The sequence below is a fragment of the Hippocampus bargibanti genome, linkage group LG10 (genome assembly GCF_051943395.1).
Source record: "Hippocampus bargibanti isolate YZ-2025 linkage group LG10, ASM5194339v1, whole genome shotgun sequence".
In the NCBI taxonomy this organism is placed as follows: Eukaryota; Metazoa; Chordata; class Actinopteri; order Syngnathiformes; family Syngnathidae; genus Hippocampus; species Hippocampus bargibanti.
The window spans coordinates 20,621,225-20,640,410 of NC_142743.1; the positions used below are offsets into that span (position 1 = coordinate 20,621,225).

The 19,186-nt window shown below is 39.9% G+C and overlaps 1 protein-coding gene across 3 annotated transcripts in view; it reads left to right on the forward strand.

The window, feature by feature from the left end:
- The window catches only part of add3a (adducin 3 (gamma) a), a 53,693-nt gene that overhangs the window by 17,790 nt on the left and 16,717 nt on the right, over positions 1-19,186 (forward strand). For all 3 annotated transcript variants that reach the window (XM_089005834.1, XM_089005836.1, XM_089005835.1), the window contains exons 2-7: positions 3,134-3,378; positions 11,616-11,754; positions 12,169-12,320; positions 13,178-13,258; positions 17,379-17,528; positions 18,700-18,843. In XM_089005834.1, the coding sequence (XP_088861960.1) occupies positions 3,184-3,378; positions 11,616-11,754; positions 12,169-12,320; positions 13,178-13,258; positions 17,379-17,528; positions 18,700-18,843 (861 nt within the window). In that variant the 5' untranslated portion in view covers positions 3,134-3,183. The remainder of the gene's footprint in view (positions 1-3,133; positions 3,379-11,615; positions 11,755-12,168; positions 12,321-13,177; positions 13,259-17,378; positions 17,529-18,699; positions 18,844-19,186) is intronic.

Sequence of the window (19,186 nt, forward strand, 5' to 3'; positions counted from 1 at the left end):
TGCAGTTGGCTTTTAAATACCTCAGGGTGACTGACTCCCGCTGACATGTGACCCAAAATGGGTACAAGTGCTATCGGGAGAATGAATGGAGGAAAATAAATGATAAAATTGGAAAAAAAAATCCCCATCTTGAAATTGCCTCTTCCAGATCAGCACGAAAACGATTGGTATCCTCTGTGGCTCACCCTTTCGAATTTTTTTGAGCAAGTCAGTTGGTGTGCCATGAAGTGTTATTTATTTGACATCATTCCAAAATAACAACTCGTGTTCAAGAAGTTTGAGGGGGTTCCAAGATCTCCCAAAACTGTACCTCACTATCCACTGTACCATCCCAATCACTATTGGAAGTTGGCGAGTGCAATGTTCTTACCAAACCTGAATTGAATAGAACCCAAAGTCGTCTGTGCAGTGGAAAAGTGAGACTAGTCGCATTTAGTTTCAATAGTTTGATGTACTCTACTGCAAAAGTAATTACAGTATAAGGATATCCGAGTACATAGCTATTCGCGCTATGTAGAAGATGGAGTGTTGTGTATAGTCTGAACTGATGGCTCCTGCCCAGCTCCAAATGTCATTGGGGCAGTGATGCATGAAGGGTGAACATTCCTGTTAATAAACAGTAAGCTGTTCTCATTGAGATCGAAGAGGGAGCTTTTTCTGGAAATTCAAGATGGAATGTAGTCTTGCATCAGTGAGGTCAACAAGTGTAATATAATATAACTGTGTGGCATATCCACCATGTTTCTGAGAAGTCTAGTTTCATTTGAGTTGTTATTTTGGAGGCAGCAATTAGTGATGCTGCTTTTGCTGAGCTGGTCTGCTCTTGTCAACTCCAATTCATTAATATGGACCAAACGCTGATTCAATCACCAGCGTTTTGGTAATTGGACAGATTTAAACTCATACATGCAGAAAAACAATGATCTCAGTGCAGGTCCCAACTGTGGCAAAGGGCAGCTACACTAACAGGAGGCGCCCTCGGATCAACTGAAATTGAGACTTTACCACTAGTATTAATGCCAGTTGCTGTGTGGCGTTCCAGAACTAAAGGTGGCATGCAAGGCTTTCACTCACAGGAAGATGGCTTGTATGAGTGACTGAAATGAGGTAGCCAGAAATTGAAAAAAAAATTCACAGGGGTTCAAGGTCACGGTCATCTCACCCTTTCGCTGCAGATTGTGGTCTAACTCCGCTTGAATAAATATGGTCTGAGCCATCTATGAGACATAAATGTAATTGTGAGTCAATTACATGTACCATCACACTCCATTTTGATTTTGTTTGCGTGGATTTCAACTTGTTGCACAGCATGGGACCTGATTTAATACCTGTCTGACTGATGTGTATATGACTGAATCTGGGTTGAAAATATTGATATTTTAAGGGCAGAACATTTCTCTGACAAGCATATGCCTTAGGAACCCCCTTCCGAAGGCTCTCCACCCCCTACAGTCACGCTTCAGCTGCGTGTGAGTAGAGTCGGGTTCACTACGGGGACAACAATCAATTGATAGAAACTGAAAAGAGAATGTCAAAGCAAGGGGTGGGACACCTCATGCTGCTTGACTTGTTACACAGTTCTGCGCGTGTGTGTGTGTGTGTTTTGTTCCGACTAATAGATTTAAGGTGGCTTAATATACTGTATTTTGTTGAGGCGACAACTGTTGTGTAATTCCCAGCATTTAGCAAATTCCTCACATTTGTACTAATAACACCTTGTCAGTTATAATTTCTCAATCACTATTGTTAGCTGGTGTCTATTCATCTTTTACTGTCAAGAGCTAATCCAATCAGGCGAACCTGTAATGTAAAGATGAAAAAAATACGACATAGTAATTATTGACGTGACTGACTGCCAAAGAGTTCATGCTGTACCTTGCCTGCCACCCAAAAGACAGCTGGGATAGATTCCAGAACTCCCACAACCCTCGTGAAGATAAGCGGTTGTGAAAATTGATGAATGAATTACAGTAGTCACCCTGGGATGTTTAATGCTAGATGAATAAAGGGTGGAACTATGGAAAAACCAGTATGTTTTTTTTAATCGCACTTTGTCCAATATCTCCAGATCTTTGTGGGGGTCTACAAATCCTGAAATGTTGATGTGTCACTCTTAAGCATTTTAGTATTTTTGTGCTGGTGATGCAAATTGCAAAAGAATTATGGTTATCATGAAAGCCTCTCTCACAGACAAGCAGAGGGGTGAATATAATAGTAACCAAGTTACATAACAGTGTTATTCATCTGCCCTTCTGTTTAGCAGGAAAAGTGGTCAGTTTGTATTCATTTTGGTACCAGTCCTCTGGATTCCTTTCCTAAATGTCTCTGTCATCCCTTTGAACCAAGACACCATCTGTTCGAGCTCACATTGGCCCAGCCCCTCCCTCATACACCATCGGCTTATCCTCAGATGCAGCAGCCACTGATGCAATTTTATGTTTCCTTTCTCCATCAATAAGTGTTCAGCTGGAATAGGTTCCAGGATACCCACAAACATTGTGAGAATAAGCGTATTAGAAATGGATGGATGGGTGGATGGATGTTGAATTTGGCAATACCAAGTGCCATACTGTTTGACAAAATGCTTATGAATGAAATATAATAGTGATGGAGAATAAGAAGTTATCCAATTTAAAAGTTTCATGCTGTTATATGCTTAGTCAACATGTGTGACTCAAATACACAATTGAAGCACAGACAACCTGGTGTCAATCTGAGGTCAACAGACACAGCTTGTTAAACCGTCTTCTTCATCTAGGAGATCTGGCCTTGGACAGAATTTCGGACTTGGGAAACTCCTTATCACAGAAGTTGGAACTCCTTCACAGGAAGAGCTCATTACAAATTTATCAGTTCGTGGAAAAGACAATGTTTTATTGCTTACAGCTGTTTGTGCTTAGAACTATGTTTTACTAAAGTATCACTTTAATTTGCATATATTCTCAATAAATAGCTTGGCAGAGAGCTGCAGAATTTAGCCGTCTGTCATGAATGGCTACGTCTACTGCCGGCAGTAAAAAGACAATCTTTCTGGGTTCGAGTCTTTGTCCACAGTGTCCGATCGAACATCTCTGACAAATAGAAATCGAGTGCATTTTTAGTCTAACCTCTCCCCTTCTCTCAATTTCCTCAGGTGTCATTCAGAGCGGCAGACATTCAGCAAAGAAGTGAAACGAAACAGGGATGAGTGTGGACAGCCACCAAGGGGTTGTGACCACCCCACCCACACCCAGTGGCGGTAACAGAGAGCGCTACTTTGATCGAGTCAATGTCAACGATCCGGAGAACGTGAGAACCCGCAACATGTCGGCGGATCTTCGGCAGGACTTCAACGTTCTGGAACAGAAAAAACGGGTTACGCAGATATTACAAAGCCCTGTAAGTTCAAATAACCTCATTTGCACACCTAAAATCTGTGATGTTTCACTAGTGTGAGAACACTGATGCATACCCAATTACGATACACTTTCACTCCTCTCCTGATAAGCTTGCAAGTGGTTAGCAAGGTTTTGATCATGTACAGGCTCATGAAATATGCATTAGCATGTAAATAAATACTGTGATAGAAATACGCACCGTCACACACTGGCACGTTTGATCCCAGGTCTGATCAGGTCTGTTTGAATGGCTAGTGTGAGTATGCCCATGAGCAAATGTCATGATGTTTTTACATACCATATTTTCCGGACTATAAGGCGCACCTGATTATAAAGCGCATCTTCAATGAATGACATGTTTTTAAACCTTTTCCATATATAAATCGCACTGGAATATAAAGCGCATGGTCAGTTTTAGAAAAAATGGAAAGCTTTTAGGTGCGCTTTATAGTGTCGAAAATACGGTATATGTTGGTGACTCAGGCTCACTGATAATTAACTTGATGGACTGATTACTAAATATGCAAAAAAAGTAAAAATGGAGACTATTTCATGTATACTCAGTGTTTCACAATCTTTACAGATCACAAAAAAATGTCACAAACGTAATGAGGACTGAAATTGTGATAATCTTGTCCTAATTTACTGACCAATTGATATACTCCGTGTGAAATCTGGGCGTGTTCAGTGGAAAACCAAGTTTCCATAGTCGCTGCAGTCCATAACATATCCTGTTGTGAATGTGACAACTGAATTCTCTTGGACAAATATTCCACACCCTACATTACAAGCCGCTTGCCCATTTCCTTTTATTATGTCAGTCACATTTGAATTGGGTTACATTAGTTTCCCAAATCCTACCGCCCTGGTAAATATCGAACAAAATTGTCATCTGCAGTATGTTACACACCGGTTAAAAGTTAGCCATTGGCGTAACATAGTTGTTCTTCCTCAGTTGGATGCATAAGCGGTGTAGTGTATGTGCAACACATTGGCAAAACATAAACACAAATGCAACATCAATGCTATGTTCCTCATTGCTCTTCTGGGTTTGACTCATTCAAATGTGTCATTCCTGCCCACACATATGTTCTCGTTTCCACAATGCTCACTGCTTTCAACTATGTGCTTTTTGGGACTCCAAAATGCCATTTTAATGAGAGCGTATGGCTTAAGCAATACCATTTGTTCTTTGTTGAATTGTGTACAGAAAGGTGACTTTAAAAAAACAACACAAGCCAAGGCATGACTGAACTGAAGCGAACTACTGTATACCGTTTGGTGGCTAAGGCAACAAGCAAAGTCGTCATGGGCATATTGCAAATTACCTGATGTTACGAGTCTATAGTAAACCCCCAAAATCAATGATGGGGTCTTTGCTCAGGACTTTTAAATAAAAAAAATGTTCCAAATGAGTTCATGGAAAACCCCATGCGCTCTTTCACAACATTGAATAAGCAAACAAAGGTTGAACAGGTGGTACCATATTTAGCTTCATTTTGAAATAACTGGAAACAGAATAACAAGCTAAAATCCCGATAGAAGCACCTTGTACCACACCTTTGCTCAGCTTCAGGCCAGTAGTCCTTGTGTTGGCTCAGGTTTTGCTGTAGTCGACAGCTTTGAGAGGGCAGGGTGTATTTTTGCCAGCACTTTTAATGCTTTTGTTTGCTTTTCTATCCCTGGAGGTCCAGATTCTTGAGAATTACAGAAGTTTTAAGAGACAAACTCGAGAGAAGTATCAAAGGTACAGATTGTGATTTTGGATCTCCTTCAAAGATTGACATTAAAAGGACAACCGACGTCTCCGGACAAGCTGTGTCCATAATTTGTAAAATGGCTTCAAATGACTTCTACGGAGTGTATTTTAACAAGATTCCACCGCATATAGCTATATTTTACGTTTTAAGACTCGCGCTGAATATTTAGGAAGTCTTGTTTTTGAGTTGGTGACGAGTCCTCACGTTACGTCACTGAAGGAACACCCCTTGCCGAAAAAAAGACGCATTGTAGCGGTCCTTCCATCACGTCAATGTATTTTGCTGTACTTGTTTGGTCTGGGGACCTCGTGTTGCACCCAAATGTCGCCAGAAGAGGGCGTCCAAGCGCCATATAAGGAATTTATCAGCCTGTGCTAACGGAGGTGGCCACTGGAGGTCGCCATTTTGTGCCTCTTTTTTTGGGTGCCCAGTTTTCAGGTTTTCAGACCAAACAAGCATTGACGTGATGGAAGGACCGCTACAATGCGTCTTTTTTATGATCAGGGGCGGTCCTTTAGTGACGTCACGTACGGACTCATCACCAACTCAAAAACAAGACTTCCTGAATATTCAGCGTGAGTCTTAAAACATAAAATATAGCTGTTTGCGGTGGAATCCTTGTAGAAGTCCTTTGAAGCCATTTGACAAATTATGGACACAACTTGTCCGGAGACGTCGGTTGTCCTTTAAACTGGCTTTTCCCGCATCCCAAATTTTCTTTCTCGCTTTCTTACTCCAAATCGTCTTCAGCAATAATACAAAAACAACATAACGGCACGCATCAGTAGCTCAGTGGCGTGCTTCTCACGACTTGTCTTCCTTTCATAGTCTCTCCTTCACTTTCTGTTTGCTTGTATTCCACTCTTCCAAGACGAGCGGACTCGTAGATTACATGCTTCTGATTCTCAGATTGCAGGTTGCGTTTAAAGGCAGACCAATATAGACCAGACTTGGAACCATCGTGCAACTGTGTTTACTTTTTTTAGAAGTTTAAATCGGTAAGGCCGAATACTTTCGAGGAAGAAGTGCCTGGATTCATAGACAATGGAGAACTGCCACAAAATAATGTCCACGTAACACAATAACGTCCGACACCCTCAAAGAAGTACAGATGACGGCTGAAGAAACCTTTTCATCGATGGACTGACTGTACTACAAACAAGTACAGCAAAATACATTGACGTGACGGAAGGACTGCTACAATATGTCTTTTTTTCAGTCAGGAACGCCCCTGACTGAAGTGATGTCAGTGATGTCACGTACGGACCTGTCACCAACTCAAAAACAAGACTTCCTGAATATTCAGCGCAGTCTTAAAACGTAAAATATAGCTATATGCGGTGGAATCTTTGTAAAATACACTCAGTAGAAGTCATTTGAGGCCATTTTACAAATTATGGACACAACTTGTCCGGAGAAGTCGGTTGTCCTTTAATGTACAGGATCATGAAAGGTGGTTTTTCAATGTTCACATTTCAGTTTATTGATGTGTAACGTTTTCAAATAAATAATGATGTTTCCTCTGAGGCCCTATAAGGAAAAGTTATGTTCCATTATGCTCAGAAATATGAATTGTATTCTCACTTTAAAACTGCATCGACCTCATAAAAGGGAAAAGTAACGTAATCCTCATGACACGAACATGTCTTATTTCAGTGTGCTCTATTTTTTTCCACATACAGAGCTGTATATTTGCCAAATGGAGTAAGATCATTTGTGTGACATTTCCTTGAGGGTGGCTGAGAAGCTGTTTTGGTTTGCTTTTTTCCCGCAAAATAAAACCTAGTTTACATGCAAACCCCACCAGATTTGCAAAGCTAAGATGACTGTTTTTTTTTTTAATTTTAGTTCTTTTTTTGTCAGGGGCTTCACAGCTCTAGTTCGACGTTACTCACTCTGTGATCTAAAAGGTAAAACGATTGGAGCACTTTGGAATAGAATTTGAACCGCACGTTCTTATGCTACTTTTATTTTGGACATTTCTGTCCATCGTCATCTGACCTGCTGAATAGTTGGTTTCCAGAATTTGGAAGCTTATTTTAGTTTACTCACACCTTAGGTTGACATGACTCGTCCTATTCGTCATATTCTCAATTGTAGGAAGTATGCGTCTTGCCCGCTTCCGATCCCACATGTCCGCGAGCACAAGTGGATAATTGATGAGCTTTGACAGCTTCTGCCGAGAGCCCTTTTTGCTAAAGCTTCATGTAACGGCCACTGTCTATTCGGTTTCTTCCCTTTCTCTTTAAAGTCCCGTTGGTGTCTTTGATAGAACATTAGCGGTTGAACCTCCTCCAGAGATTTCTTTTTAAAACCACTCTCCATCCCTCAGAGACAGATGTGTTTCACTCCATCGTTTCTCTGCCTCCATTGGCGAATAAACTTTGTGAAAGTTCCTGTGCAACTGTTGAAGGCAAAGCAAAGTGTCAACCACATCAATTCAGTTGTTATAATGCATATCATTCATGTCTTCGTTATTTATCACTGGAACACAAAATCATATCACGCAAATTACACAAAAAATGCCACCGTGACCGTTTATACTCATGCGCTTTTAAAACGAGCCGAATTATATTTATGGAGCTGGTCTTGTTTCACAGATGCATTCATCGAGGATAAATTGGCGTAATCGATAGCACTGCCCAGCCCGCAGGCAGACTATCCTGCTCTGTAACACCATTATGTTGTTGGATTGCAACAGCAACATTTTGATGACACAACAGGAACAGGTTTCAGCATGTTTAAGGGGAAAAGGGGTTTATTCCTTTGTGTGTGTGTGTGTGTGTGTGTGTGTGTGTGTGTGTGTGTGTGTGTGTGTGTGTGTGTGTGTGTGTGTGTGTGTGTGTGTGTGTGTTTGTATGACTAGTCTTGTGAGGACCACTAACATTTTATACCATATGTTGTGAGGACATTTTTGACAAGTGAGGACCTTTTAGCCAGTCCTCACAAGTTTTTCATTCTAAAGGCTTCTAGAGGGTCTCTGTATGCAACTGTTAAAGTTTCAGGAAGGTCCTCACAAATTCAACCCAAATGATTTTTTTGGTGTATTTTAATTTTACTTGGATACACACTTTTTACTCACCGTGTGTGTGTGTGTGTGTGTGTGTGTGTGTGTGTGTGTGTGTGTGTGTGTGTGTGTGTGTGTGTGTGTGTGTGTGTGTGTGTGTGTGTGTGTGTGTGTGTGTGTGTGTGTGTGTGTGTGTGTGTGTGTGTGTGTGTGTTTAATGAGTGGAAAAAGTTCATACCACAAAAAGCAAAACGATATTTTAACCAAATTCACTAAAGGGGTGAGGACTTTGAATGTACCCATTCAGAAACCTCACTCCTGCTGTTATTTCAGTTTCAAGTCCACTTTTTATTTCATTGTTTTTAAAGAAGTTGAAGTGGGAAATGGGGTGAATGTAACACTAGTTCTCTAAACTTATCAGCACCGGTGGTCCTCACTACTTTATCTGGAGTTATCCGGACCTCACAAAACCATTGAAACAGGAGCGTCCGTGTGTGTGCCCGTGTGCGTGTGCATGTGTATGGCTTTTTGAATGTCATTATTGATGCTTTTTTTGTAAATGTAGCTGATGCTATGCCAGATAGTCATGTTTGTCAACAATTACCAGCACTTATGAGCAGAGGCAAAACTGATGCCAAACACCTCTGCTGTGGAAAACTGTTTATGAGCTCTTTGTGACAGTGAGCAGCATTTTTTTATTTCATCTAGTGCGTTTGTACAGGTTGTGTGGCGGAATCAGTCAATGGATGTCGCAATGTTATGTTGATTCAGCTGAGGTTTTATTTTATGGTTATTGTGACCCCTCCACAGAATCAACAACTTCCTTGATGTTGTTTTTGTTGCTGCAGAAGTCAGGAGGGTGGTGCACGTATTAACGGTTAGCTCCACTTTCAGCCCTAGAATTAATCTGTTTGCATGATGCGGTCAAATCCCTGCTGTCATAATCTTTTTGAGTATTCAATACTCAACACACAAACTGTTGAGCAGATGCCTGCTGGCGAATATCATACAAGTGATCAAATCGTGAGACTCCCGATTTTGACCACAATACTCACTTTATAAAGCAACTAGTGACACAGTTCATTTGTAAGGTGAAACAAAAGAAAATGTAAAAAAAATATATACATTTTTAGATTTTTATTTTTATTAATACATTTTTATTATAAGCATTTGTGTTTTTTATTTACAGTACATTTATACCTCAGCTTACAAACTTAATTGGTTCCCAAAAAGTGTGTGAAAGGTGAAAGGTTTGTCTGCCAAACATTTATTTCCCTTAACAAACCATTAAAAATGAGAATAAGCCGTTCCCAGCCGTTGTATGATGAAGTTCAGTAAGAACGGGAAAAATCTATTGATTTTCCAAAGAACTTGACCTCATTTGGTTTGCAAGTGAGTTGGAACATACCCAAATTGATCTGGCAGAGTACATCCGCGTCACACCAAATGTGCACATTTAATTGCTCAGAGCTCATTTATTGGTGTTTTAGGTGTTCAATTACCTGACATGTTTCGGCGTATACTTCCGCCTTCGTCAGAGTGTCTATTAGAGCGAGCTCTATTTTGATTGTATAAGACTATAATGTAAATGTGATGGCAAACAAGGAACTGCCCGACACACAACGCTGGGCCTTCACAGTCAGACATCCGCTTTCGGATTACCACAGCAACATTACCACCAGGGAAAGAGGAATTTTTGGCCATGGTTCAGAATCAGCAGTGCGCTGGGACTCGAGGTGTTCCAATAGAGGGGGTTGCTCCAGTTTTCACAAAACACTTTCACACAGGCAACAAAGTACAAAGGGGGTGTACAAGTAGACAAATGCAATCAAAACTTGAATTCAGTATAAGCGGATACTTGTTAAGAGAGTCCTCACTCGGAAATGGTGCCATCACCCATTTTTCTAATCATACAAAATATTTACGTACAACACATTTATCGCTTGAACCACTTTCTGCTTGGTACAATCTACTAGCCGGCTAGCTAGCTTTCTATCTGTGTATTTAATAGGGACATTCAGTGTATTAGCTAACTAACTATCTATCTAACTAGCTATTAGCTATATAACTATCTAGGTGGCTTCTATCTGTTGGATGTTTATTAGCTATCTACTAGCTGGTTAGCTAGCTTTCTATCTATTTACTTCCGGGTTGAGTGAATGCTGGCGCGTGTGGCTGCCGCTGCTCACCTACAGGAAAACTGATCACGTGAATGTAAAGTGACCTTGAGAGTTTTGAAAGGCGCTTATAAATGAAATGTATTATTATTATCAGTCAAAGGAGCGTGGATAGCTGATTTAAAAAAAAAAATGGTGATGTCTAATCAATGCCTCGGTCCGCCAGCCACTCTGGCACTTTGTGGTTTGGTTCGTCCGCCGAAAAGTGGTTCGTATGCCAAGATTATATTCTCGCAAATTTAATGTTTGTAAGGCGAAAAGTTGGTGATTTAAAGCGTTCGTAAGGTGAGGTATGACTGTACTTCGAATTTACACTTTTGTAATGGTCATATTACTTTAACATGCACCACAGAGTCGCAAGTACGAAAATCGCCCAATTTCAGCAGTAAAGACCTCAGCCAGGACTCAATCACAGAGGTAGTAAAACTTGACCCAGATCCAGAATTTCTCTCTTTCATTAACGCAGCAAATTACAGCTTGATAGGAAGGTAAATGAATGTGATCTTTTGTTTTCAAATTATTCAATGAGTTCCTTAGAGTGTCTTTCACAAAAATTCACAAACACTGTATATTGCCCTCTATCAAACAAATTGCAGACTTCTTCATGGCGAGTACAATAGCTGGTTATAACACTTCCCCATTGTTACATTTCCACCTCAAGATTAATAAAGTAATCTTTCTATCTGTCCATCTCATTGATGAAATGGTTTCTTCAGCCGTCATCTGTACTTTCAAAGAAATACAGATGACGGCTGAAGACACCTATTCATCGATGGACCCACTTCTGTACGACTGAGACCCTACACAGACGTATGTCCATCTCATTGTAATGTTGTCGTCTTTTCTCCAGTGCTCGGATTTACGATAAGTAACTCAACCTTTCACGTTTGTATTCACACGGTTTCACAAAACGCGTGTTAATAGGTACTTCCACAGGTTGATGAGGTGACTGTGGTCTGGATGAAAACATTAGCCTCACAAACACAAAAGATCTCACATGGTGTTAGCGATTGAGCCTATCATGTGTATGCTTGTTAACCAAACAGCCAATCAGCTTCACTGAGGATGCCTTCCTGCTGTCGCCAAAGGAGCATGGCTAATCTGTGATTAAGTACTGCTTGTGTTTCACTTCATGTTCCCACAGTCATCATTCCACTGTCTTCTCTCAATGTGCTCTAATGGTGATCTTTCATTAGAGCCAACATTCCTCCTGCTGTTCTGGGTGGGGAGGGGGGGGGTGCCTATCGTCACATCACGTCATCTAATATCTTCTTTTCCTAACTTCAACTCCCAGGCCTTCAAGGAGGAGTTGGAAAGTCTGATCCAAGAGCAGCAGCGCAAAGGGAACAACCCCACCGGTCTGTTGGCCCTCAGACAGATTGCTGACTTCTTCATGGCGAGTTCAATGGCTGGTTACAACACTTCCCCACTTAGTAAGTACTCGTTGCTGTGTGGCCTGTCACCATGGGGACCAATCAACAGTGCAAACCGCATGCCCACAGTTAAAATAAATGGAGAAATAAAAAATAAGCACGTTTAAAGATGTAAGATTTCCCATTTTGAAGGCCGATATGCTGGTTTGGGCCTAGAGCCAGGCATTTTTCTCGCACTTTCTATTTGAGTTATGACTTCCATTTGCACATGTGGAATGTGCACCTAAATGCTGAATCATATGTTAAAAGGATTACAGAAGCTCAATCCATCTTTTTAAGTGAGTTGATGATGCAGTATGTGGTGTGTTTAGTACATCAGTGAAGAAAAAGAAGCAAAGCGCCGAAGTCAACTGTGGCTGTCTTTTTTTGTGTGTGTATGTGTGTGTGTGTTTTATTTTATATTTCCCTTTTCAGGTTTGGGGATGGTCACACCCATTAATGACATATACAATGTGGAAGCGAGCATCATGGCAAAAGGAGAGAAGTTGATACGCTGTAAACTGGCCAGCCTCTATAGACTGGTGGACCTGTTTAACTGGGCCCACTTTGCCAGCTCCTATATCACAGTAAGCCTTTCCAAAATCATCCTTACGAGCAGAGATCTCAAATTCCGGTTCCCCAGGGGCCGCTTTCTCGCATGATTTCGTAGTTTCCCTCCTCCGACACATCTGATTGAAATGACTAACACATTAGTAAGCACTGCAGGAGCCTTATAACTATAGTTAGGCGGTCAACTCATTATTTGTTTTTCGATATACTGTACTTGCACATTACATTACGTATGCGTATATACTTGCGCAATATATTATATAATATCTTCTGCTGGATCCATTGGGTCCCTGTATTAGTGCTCTGTCTGGTGAAGTTGAATTTCGCCATTTTTGTGCATGTGATACTTTGTTTCTTTTTTCTAACCCCACTCTGTTCGATTTTGCTGCTGGAGATTGCTAATTTCCCCACAATGGGACAAATATATATATTTTTCTTATCTAATCTCGGTCAGTTAAACTTTATTAATAGACTACAAATCAGCTTTCTGACAATTCCATTCACCCCCAATATTACTTCACATATTAGGTGCACCATATTATAACGCACAGGTTCAGAAAATGAAAATGAAACCATTTGGGTATGCGTTATAGTGCGGAAAATACGGTATTCTGCAAATTAATCATATTTTTTCAGAATCAGAAATCCTTTAATCCTCCCACAATAGGAAAATTTGCAGTCATCAGCAGCAATTTGAAAGGGGATAAGGGTGGGGGGTGAAAGGATAAAAAAAAAATATTCTAAGCATATTAAAAAAATTAGAAGACTGAGATGTATACTGCAAATCTAGTGAAGAAGGAACACATTGATCCATTGTTTTTTTTTCATTATACATACAGTAGTGTAATAACATGTCTTTTGTTTTACTCCTAAGGCTAGAATCAGCAAAGAGCAAGATCACATCCTGATCATCCCAAGAGGGCTCTCCTTTGCTGAGGCGTCTGCATCAAACCTGGTGAGACTCGAGTTTCATTGGTGGCAACACCAATGTAGCTTCTTCCTTTTTGATTGTGTTTCGCTTGAAGGAAACATAAATCTGAAAAGGCTACTTTGTGTTTGAATACAAAAATGTCAGTGAATGTAGGGCTATACCTGTCCGTCACCACCCGTGACAGGTATATCCTTAACAACACCATTGTTCTTCATTGTGTTTTTGTTGTTTATCTGCGCAGACAGCCACTAAAGAAAACGAGTCAATACCATCCAAGAAGAGCGCTATAAAATACCTCTAGTTTTGTAATTTAGTTTTGTAAATACAGTAAAGTCTCGTTATATCGATATCGGATATATCGATAGTCCCGGTTATATCGATACTATTTCTATGCACGCACGGAGAAAATTACATGCAAACAGGGTCGGATATATCGATAGTCCCGGTTATATCGATATTTTTTCGGACTCCCTTGAATATCGATATAACGAGACTTTACTGTAATTGTAATTTATCATGTAATTGTGGTTCCAAATACTAGTGGTATATGTTCAAACTGTTATTTTTTTAAATCACCAAAACGTAATATTTTGACATTAAGAGCAGTGTAATGTGAGTTATTTGAACAAACACTGATGAAAGTGCATTATCAGGATGTAAATCAAAAGATAATCAAATAGTTTGAAGCAAAGCAATGATACCAAAATGACAAAAAATAAATAAACAAGAACTGTTTTGGGCCATGTCCTTTAGCTAAAAGTTGCTTTGAGCAAACTTCCAGCTGGTCTGAACCACATGAAAATTGTCTATCAATAATTAACAGTGGTAAAATGCATTTGGCCTTTACTGAGAGTGACCTCATGCATTCCTGTTAAGCTGGTTTAATATGTTACTGCCTTAAAGGTATTTTGGCTACCAAAGTAAATTTGGAAGCCAGCACTGCTCGTTACAATGGGCATTTTAAAGCTGTTTTTAAGCTATCAGTAACATCTCAGTCAATTCCCATGTCAGTATAAGATGCAATGTTAAGACAAGGTTACTTCACTGCAAAGGGTTTGGTTCTATCTCGCTGGACTTTTTGTTTTCAGGCAGAAATGATTATTTCAATTTCGCTGATGCAGCTGCAGAGTTGCTATTTGATCCAAATGATAGCCAACAGTGTCAAATGAGAGTCTTTATACTCGATGTCAAAGTGGTCGGTTTGCTTCCTGTCAGCCCACCCTCGCTTCTCCTTGCTCTTGAGTGTCATTGCCATTTTTAGACATTTCTTATCAAGCCATGTCATGTTTAACATCGTTCTGACACAACCTGTGGCATGTCGCCGGGGACCTTTCAGCTTTAGCGTTGTCTGACTGGGCAGCAGCTCCTGAAGGGCATTCCGGGGTGAAGTGAAATGTGGCTGGACATGTGATGAAAGCAAATCAATGTTGTATTATCTGACAGCTGCCCATGTCTGAGTATGTCGACATTAGTGGTGCCCTGGTTTTGAAAGATCGATACATTGAACGACAATAATGTTGTTTCCATTTGAGCGAGGGGAGGCCAAAACATTTCAAAGTTACTAGTGCCGTGAGCAAATGGAGTAGCATTCGTATCTCATATATAATTCTGGTATTCTGGCAAGGAAACATGTTTGCGATTTACATCAGTTTGACTTGACTTGTTCCTATACCAGTCGCACACCGTTTCGTATACTCGGTCGTAGGCCGTTCTATTAAAAAGAAATGTGTTTAATTTTTATAATTTCCTTAATTCTCGACACATTGATACAGTTTACACAGTGTATGTTCACTTATCTTTTTGCAAAAGAAATATGAAAAAATTCATATTCCATCCATTCATTATTTAAAGGGCAACCAACGTCACTTTTTTGTTTTTTAACTGACATCAGAAAAACGTTTTATAGCATCTAAAATACCCAAAACACGCAGTATGATATTTTTATTCAAATGCAAAACACCAATAAAAATGACTTAAAGTGTCCAAAATCTGAAAAAAAAATTGAGCTGCGAATTGGTCATTTTCAGAAAGTCCCGCCCCCAGTTTGTGACGTCACACCAAGACGTCTTGCATTGCTGGAGAATCAAAACGATGGCTTTAGATTAGGATAATATGCTTTCTTATTACACATCCAGTTGTGAATATGATTCAAATAGTTCTGAAGAGGAAAGCATACATGTTTGCAATCGATTAAAGAATTTATTCTGTGTCATTTTCAGGCAACATTGGGGGGGAATGTCTCACCCAAAAAGAGGCAATAAAATGGCCACCGAGCAGTGAGGAATGAATCAGCCCGTTTCCACATACTGATATGTTCGTTTCATGGAGCTTTGACTCCCTCTGCTGGCGGCTTTTGGATGTAACACACGGTTTTCAAAAAAAACAGTACAGCAAAATACATTGACGTGATGGAAAGATGCTACAATGCGTCTTTTTTACGGTCAGGAGGCGGTCCTTTTCTGACGTCACGTGAGGACTCGTCACCAACTCAAAAACAAGACTTCCTGAATGTTCAGCGCGAGTCTTAAAACGTAAAATATAGCTATATGCGGTGGAATCTTATTAAAATACACCCAATAGAAGTCATTTGAAGCCGTTTTACAAATTATGGACACATCGGTTGGCCCTTTAACCACATGGATGCAGTCCTTGCACTAAAAGCACGTGTTCCCTCTTTCTGCTTTTGTTTAGTGTTATTTGCTTTGTGCGCGTGTACTGTCATATACATATTTGATTTATTGTTATTCTTATTATTACTAGTAGCATGGAAAAGGCAGGGTTTAGGGGAAAAACACATATTCTGTCTGTGTTCAATTGATTGAGGTGAATATGATTCATGTGCGTCCAACTGCAAGATTGATGCCCTTTCCTGTTGCTACAAGTCACACTCCCAGTTTGTGTTGTGAAAGAGAAATATGATCTTGAGGTTTTCTGCTTTATATCGGAACAACATGTGGTGGCAGTGCACGATGCCTGCAGGCAGGGTTTCTGTTTGCCATTAACTTTCAGCCAGACCTTGACATCTGCATACACTTTGGCCATTTTTTTCCCTCTTTGGCTTGACACTTCTGCCTCTTTGGTCAGGTGTCTTTATTCTCTTCCCGCTTGTCAGTATCTAGACCACGGGTGTCAAAGTCAAGGCCCGCGGGCCAAATCCGGCCCGCCACATCATTTTTTTCGGCCCGCGAAAGCAAATCAAACTTGTTAAATTCCATGATGATTGCTAAAATCTGAGACAAAATTTCATATTTTTGGATTTCAACCACAATAAAAGTCATTATTCTTGACTTCAGATTTGAAAACGAGTTATTCATTAATTTGCTGTGTGCTCTATATGTAATATTTGAAGGGATTTAAACATTATAATGGGTTCCCCAAATTCATAACGGAAACCATAACTACAATGTGGCCCGCGGCAAAAAATGACTTTGACACCCCTGATCTAGACTATTCTCCCTTGCAGGTCTTGAACCTCTCGCTCAAGCCCATATCACTCCAAATAATACAAGAACTAAAAGTTAATACAGTTGGAATACCACAAGTTCATCATGTCGTATGTTACTGTCAATTTCCTGCGGTGTTTCTTACAAGCAGGAAAAAGGGTTGTTAATGACATTTATGGTGTTGGCTGTATTGGTTTTGTAAAAGATTTATCAGCTTGACTGTTGTATCACTGTGTTTTAACAGCAGAGGTTGTGTCAATTTACAATGTCAAACCATTTGACGATGCACGGGTAGTTGTCTGCGTGATGCCATATTAAAATGTTCTTATCTTACGGGAAAAAAAAAAATTCCATCTGGCACAGCTTTTTGGAAGACTTTTGAGCTTGTTTGCAGGTATTTTTTGTCAGAGTCACTAATGTCCTTGGAGCTCATCGTTGTTGTTCTAATTCAACTCAAAGGTTTGATGATGTTGCGGCCAGTGTTATTTCTTCTATACCTAACTCATCCAGGCAGGTCTTCATCTTCCTTGCTTTGTGTACTCGCGTCAGAAAATGGCCGACAAGGTCCAATATGCGTTGGTCAACGTGAAAGAGATGAGATTCAATGCCGTCGATTAATCAATGGATATTATCATTTTGACAAAAAAAGATCACGGGAAAAAAAATGTGATAACTCCCGACTGTTTTCCATCCTTCCTCAGATGAAGGTGAACATCATTGGCGAAGTGATCGAGCAGGGTTCCACCAACCTGAGCATCGACACGTCTGGTTTCAGTCCCCACGCCGCCATCTACTCGATGCGTCCAGACATCCGCTGTGTCATCCATGTGCACACTCCTGCCACTGCTGCCGTAAGTTTGGTTAAAAATCTACTCGATTTGCAAATTACTCGAAACGACAAGTAAATTGATATCATAATACTGCTCAGAAAATGACACAGTTTAGTTAAACGTTGTATTTAACATTGCGCGCAATGTATTTTTTTTGTAACACCACAATGCAATTTACAAAGCGCAGTGCGTCTACCCCGGTCAAGGATGACACCTCGTGCTGATGTCCAAAACGTTTATTATGGAACAATGTGAAAAACAAAACGACATTTAAAACAAAAATCAACATTACTATAATATGGTCAACAAGACATACAGTAAATAGGTACATTAATAACTTACCGTGTGCACCTTGCAAACCAAAAGTATAATGTAAATTTTATTCTCTGGCGCTTTCTCCCACAATTTCTCTGGTTCTGTTTCTTTCCCTGCCTACTTTTGGCATATCGAAATATGTGGCTTGAAACCGGAAGTGATCGTGACTAAATATTCGAATTAAATTATTGAGTAGGATTTTAAGAAAAATATAAATATGAAGGTTCAAATACATAAAAATATTAAACTTCTTTACAAAACAACAAGCCCAAATAAATTACTATATTTTTGTTGTCATGGTAACTAATGACAATATTGGTGCCAGTTACACCGTCTCTGCGAAAGATCACATGTAAAGTCGGACCATAAAGCACCCAATGAACTCATGATAGAATTTACATTACATGTATATTATCCACCTATTTTTAATCCTTATACTCACAAAACTCAAACTTGGATGGTTGTTCGTGTACCCTGCGATTGGCTTTCAACCCTTTCAGGATTCCCCCCCCCCCCCCCCCCCCAATGCACGAAGACAGCTCGGTTGGGCTGCAGCCCGCCTGCGTACCCTGTGAGGATAAACAGATGAGGAAAACGGATGGATGGATTATATCATATTATATCATGTTATATCATACAATAAATATGTAGAATAAATATAGATTAGCTGTCACAATTTTATCTCTTAATCTGTTGTGGTTTAGGAAACAGGTGCCGATTGTACACAGGTGACTTTCTGCCATCTAGTGGAGGACCAGTAGATGTTCCACACACGCACAATAACATTGCCGACAATCTCATATGCCATACTATTCCACAGAACAGCGGATGGAAGTCACTATCTTAGCTTAAATTTATTTCTCACTTCTGTTTATAGGTGTCCTCTATGAAGTGCGGCATCCTGCCCATTTCTCAGGAGGCGCTCATCCTGGGTGACATTGCCTATTTCAACTACCAGGGTAGCTTGGATGAGCCAGCTGAACGCAGAGAGCTGCAAAAAGCTCTGGGGCCCACAGCAAAGGTTGGAAAAACCTTTTGGACGCGGAACGTTTTAAAACATGCAGGATGTGTGTTTTGACACTGTCAACTATGGATACACAATAATTGGACCAAAAATGAGAGGGCTCAATCATTCGTCGGTTTACAGTGTGTGTGTATAATATGTGTGTGTGTGTGTGTGTGTGTATATGTATATATATATATATATATATATATATATATATATATATATATATATATATGTGTGTGTGTGTGTGTGTGTGTGTGTGTGTATATATATATATATATATATATATATATATATATATATATATATATATATATATATATATATATATATATATATATATATACTGTGTGTGTGT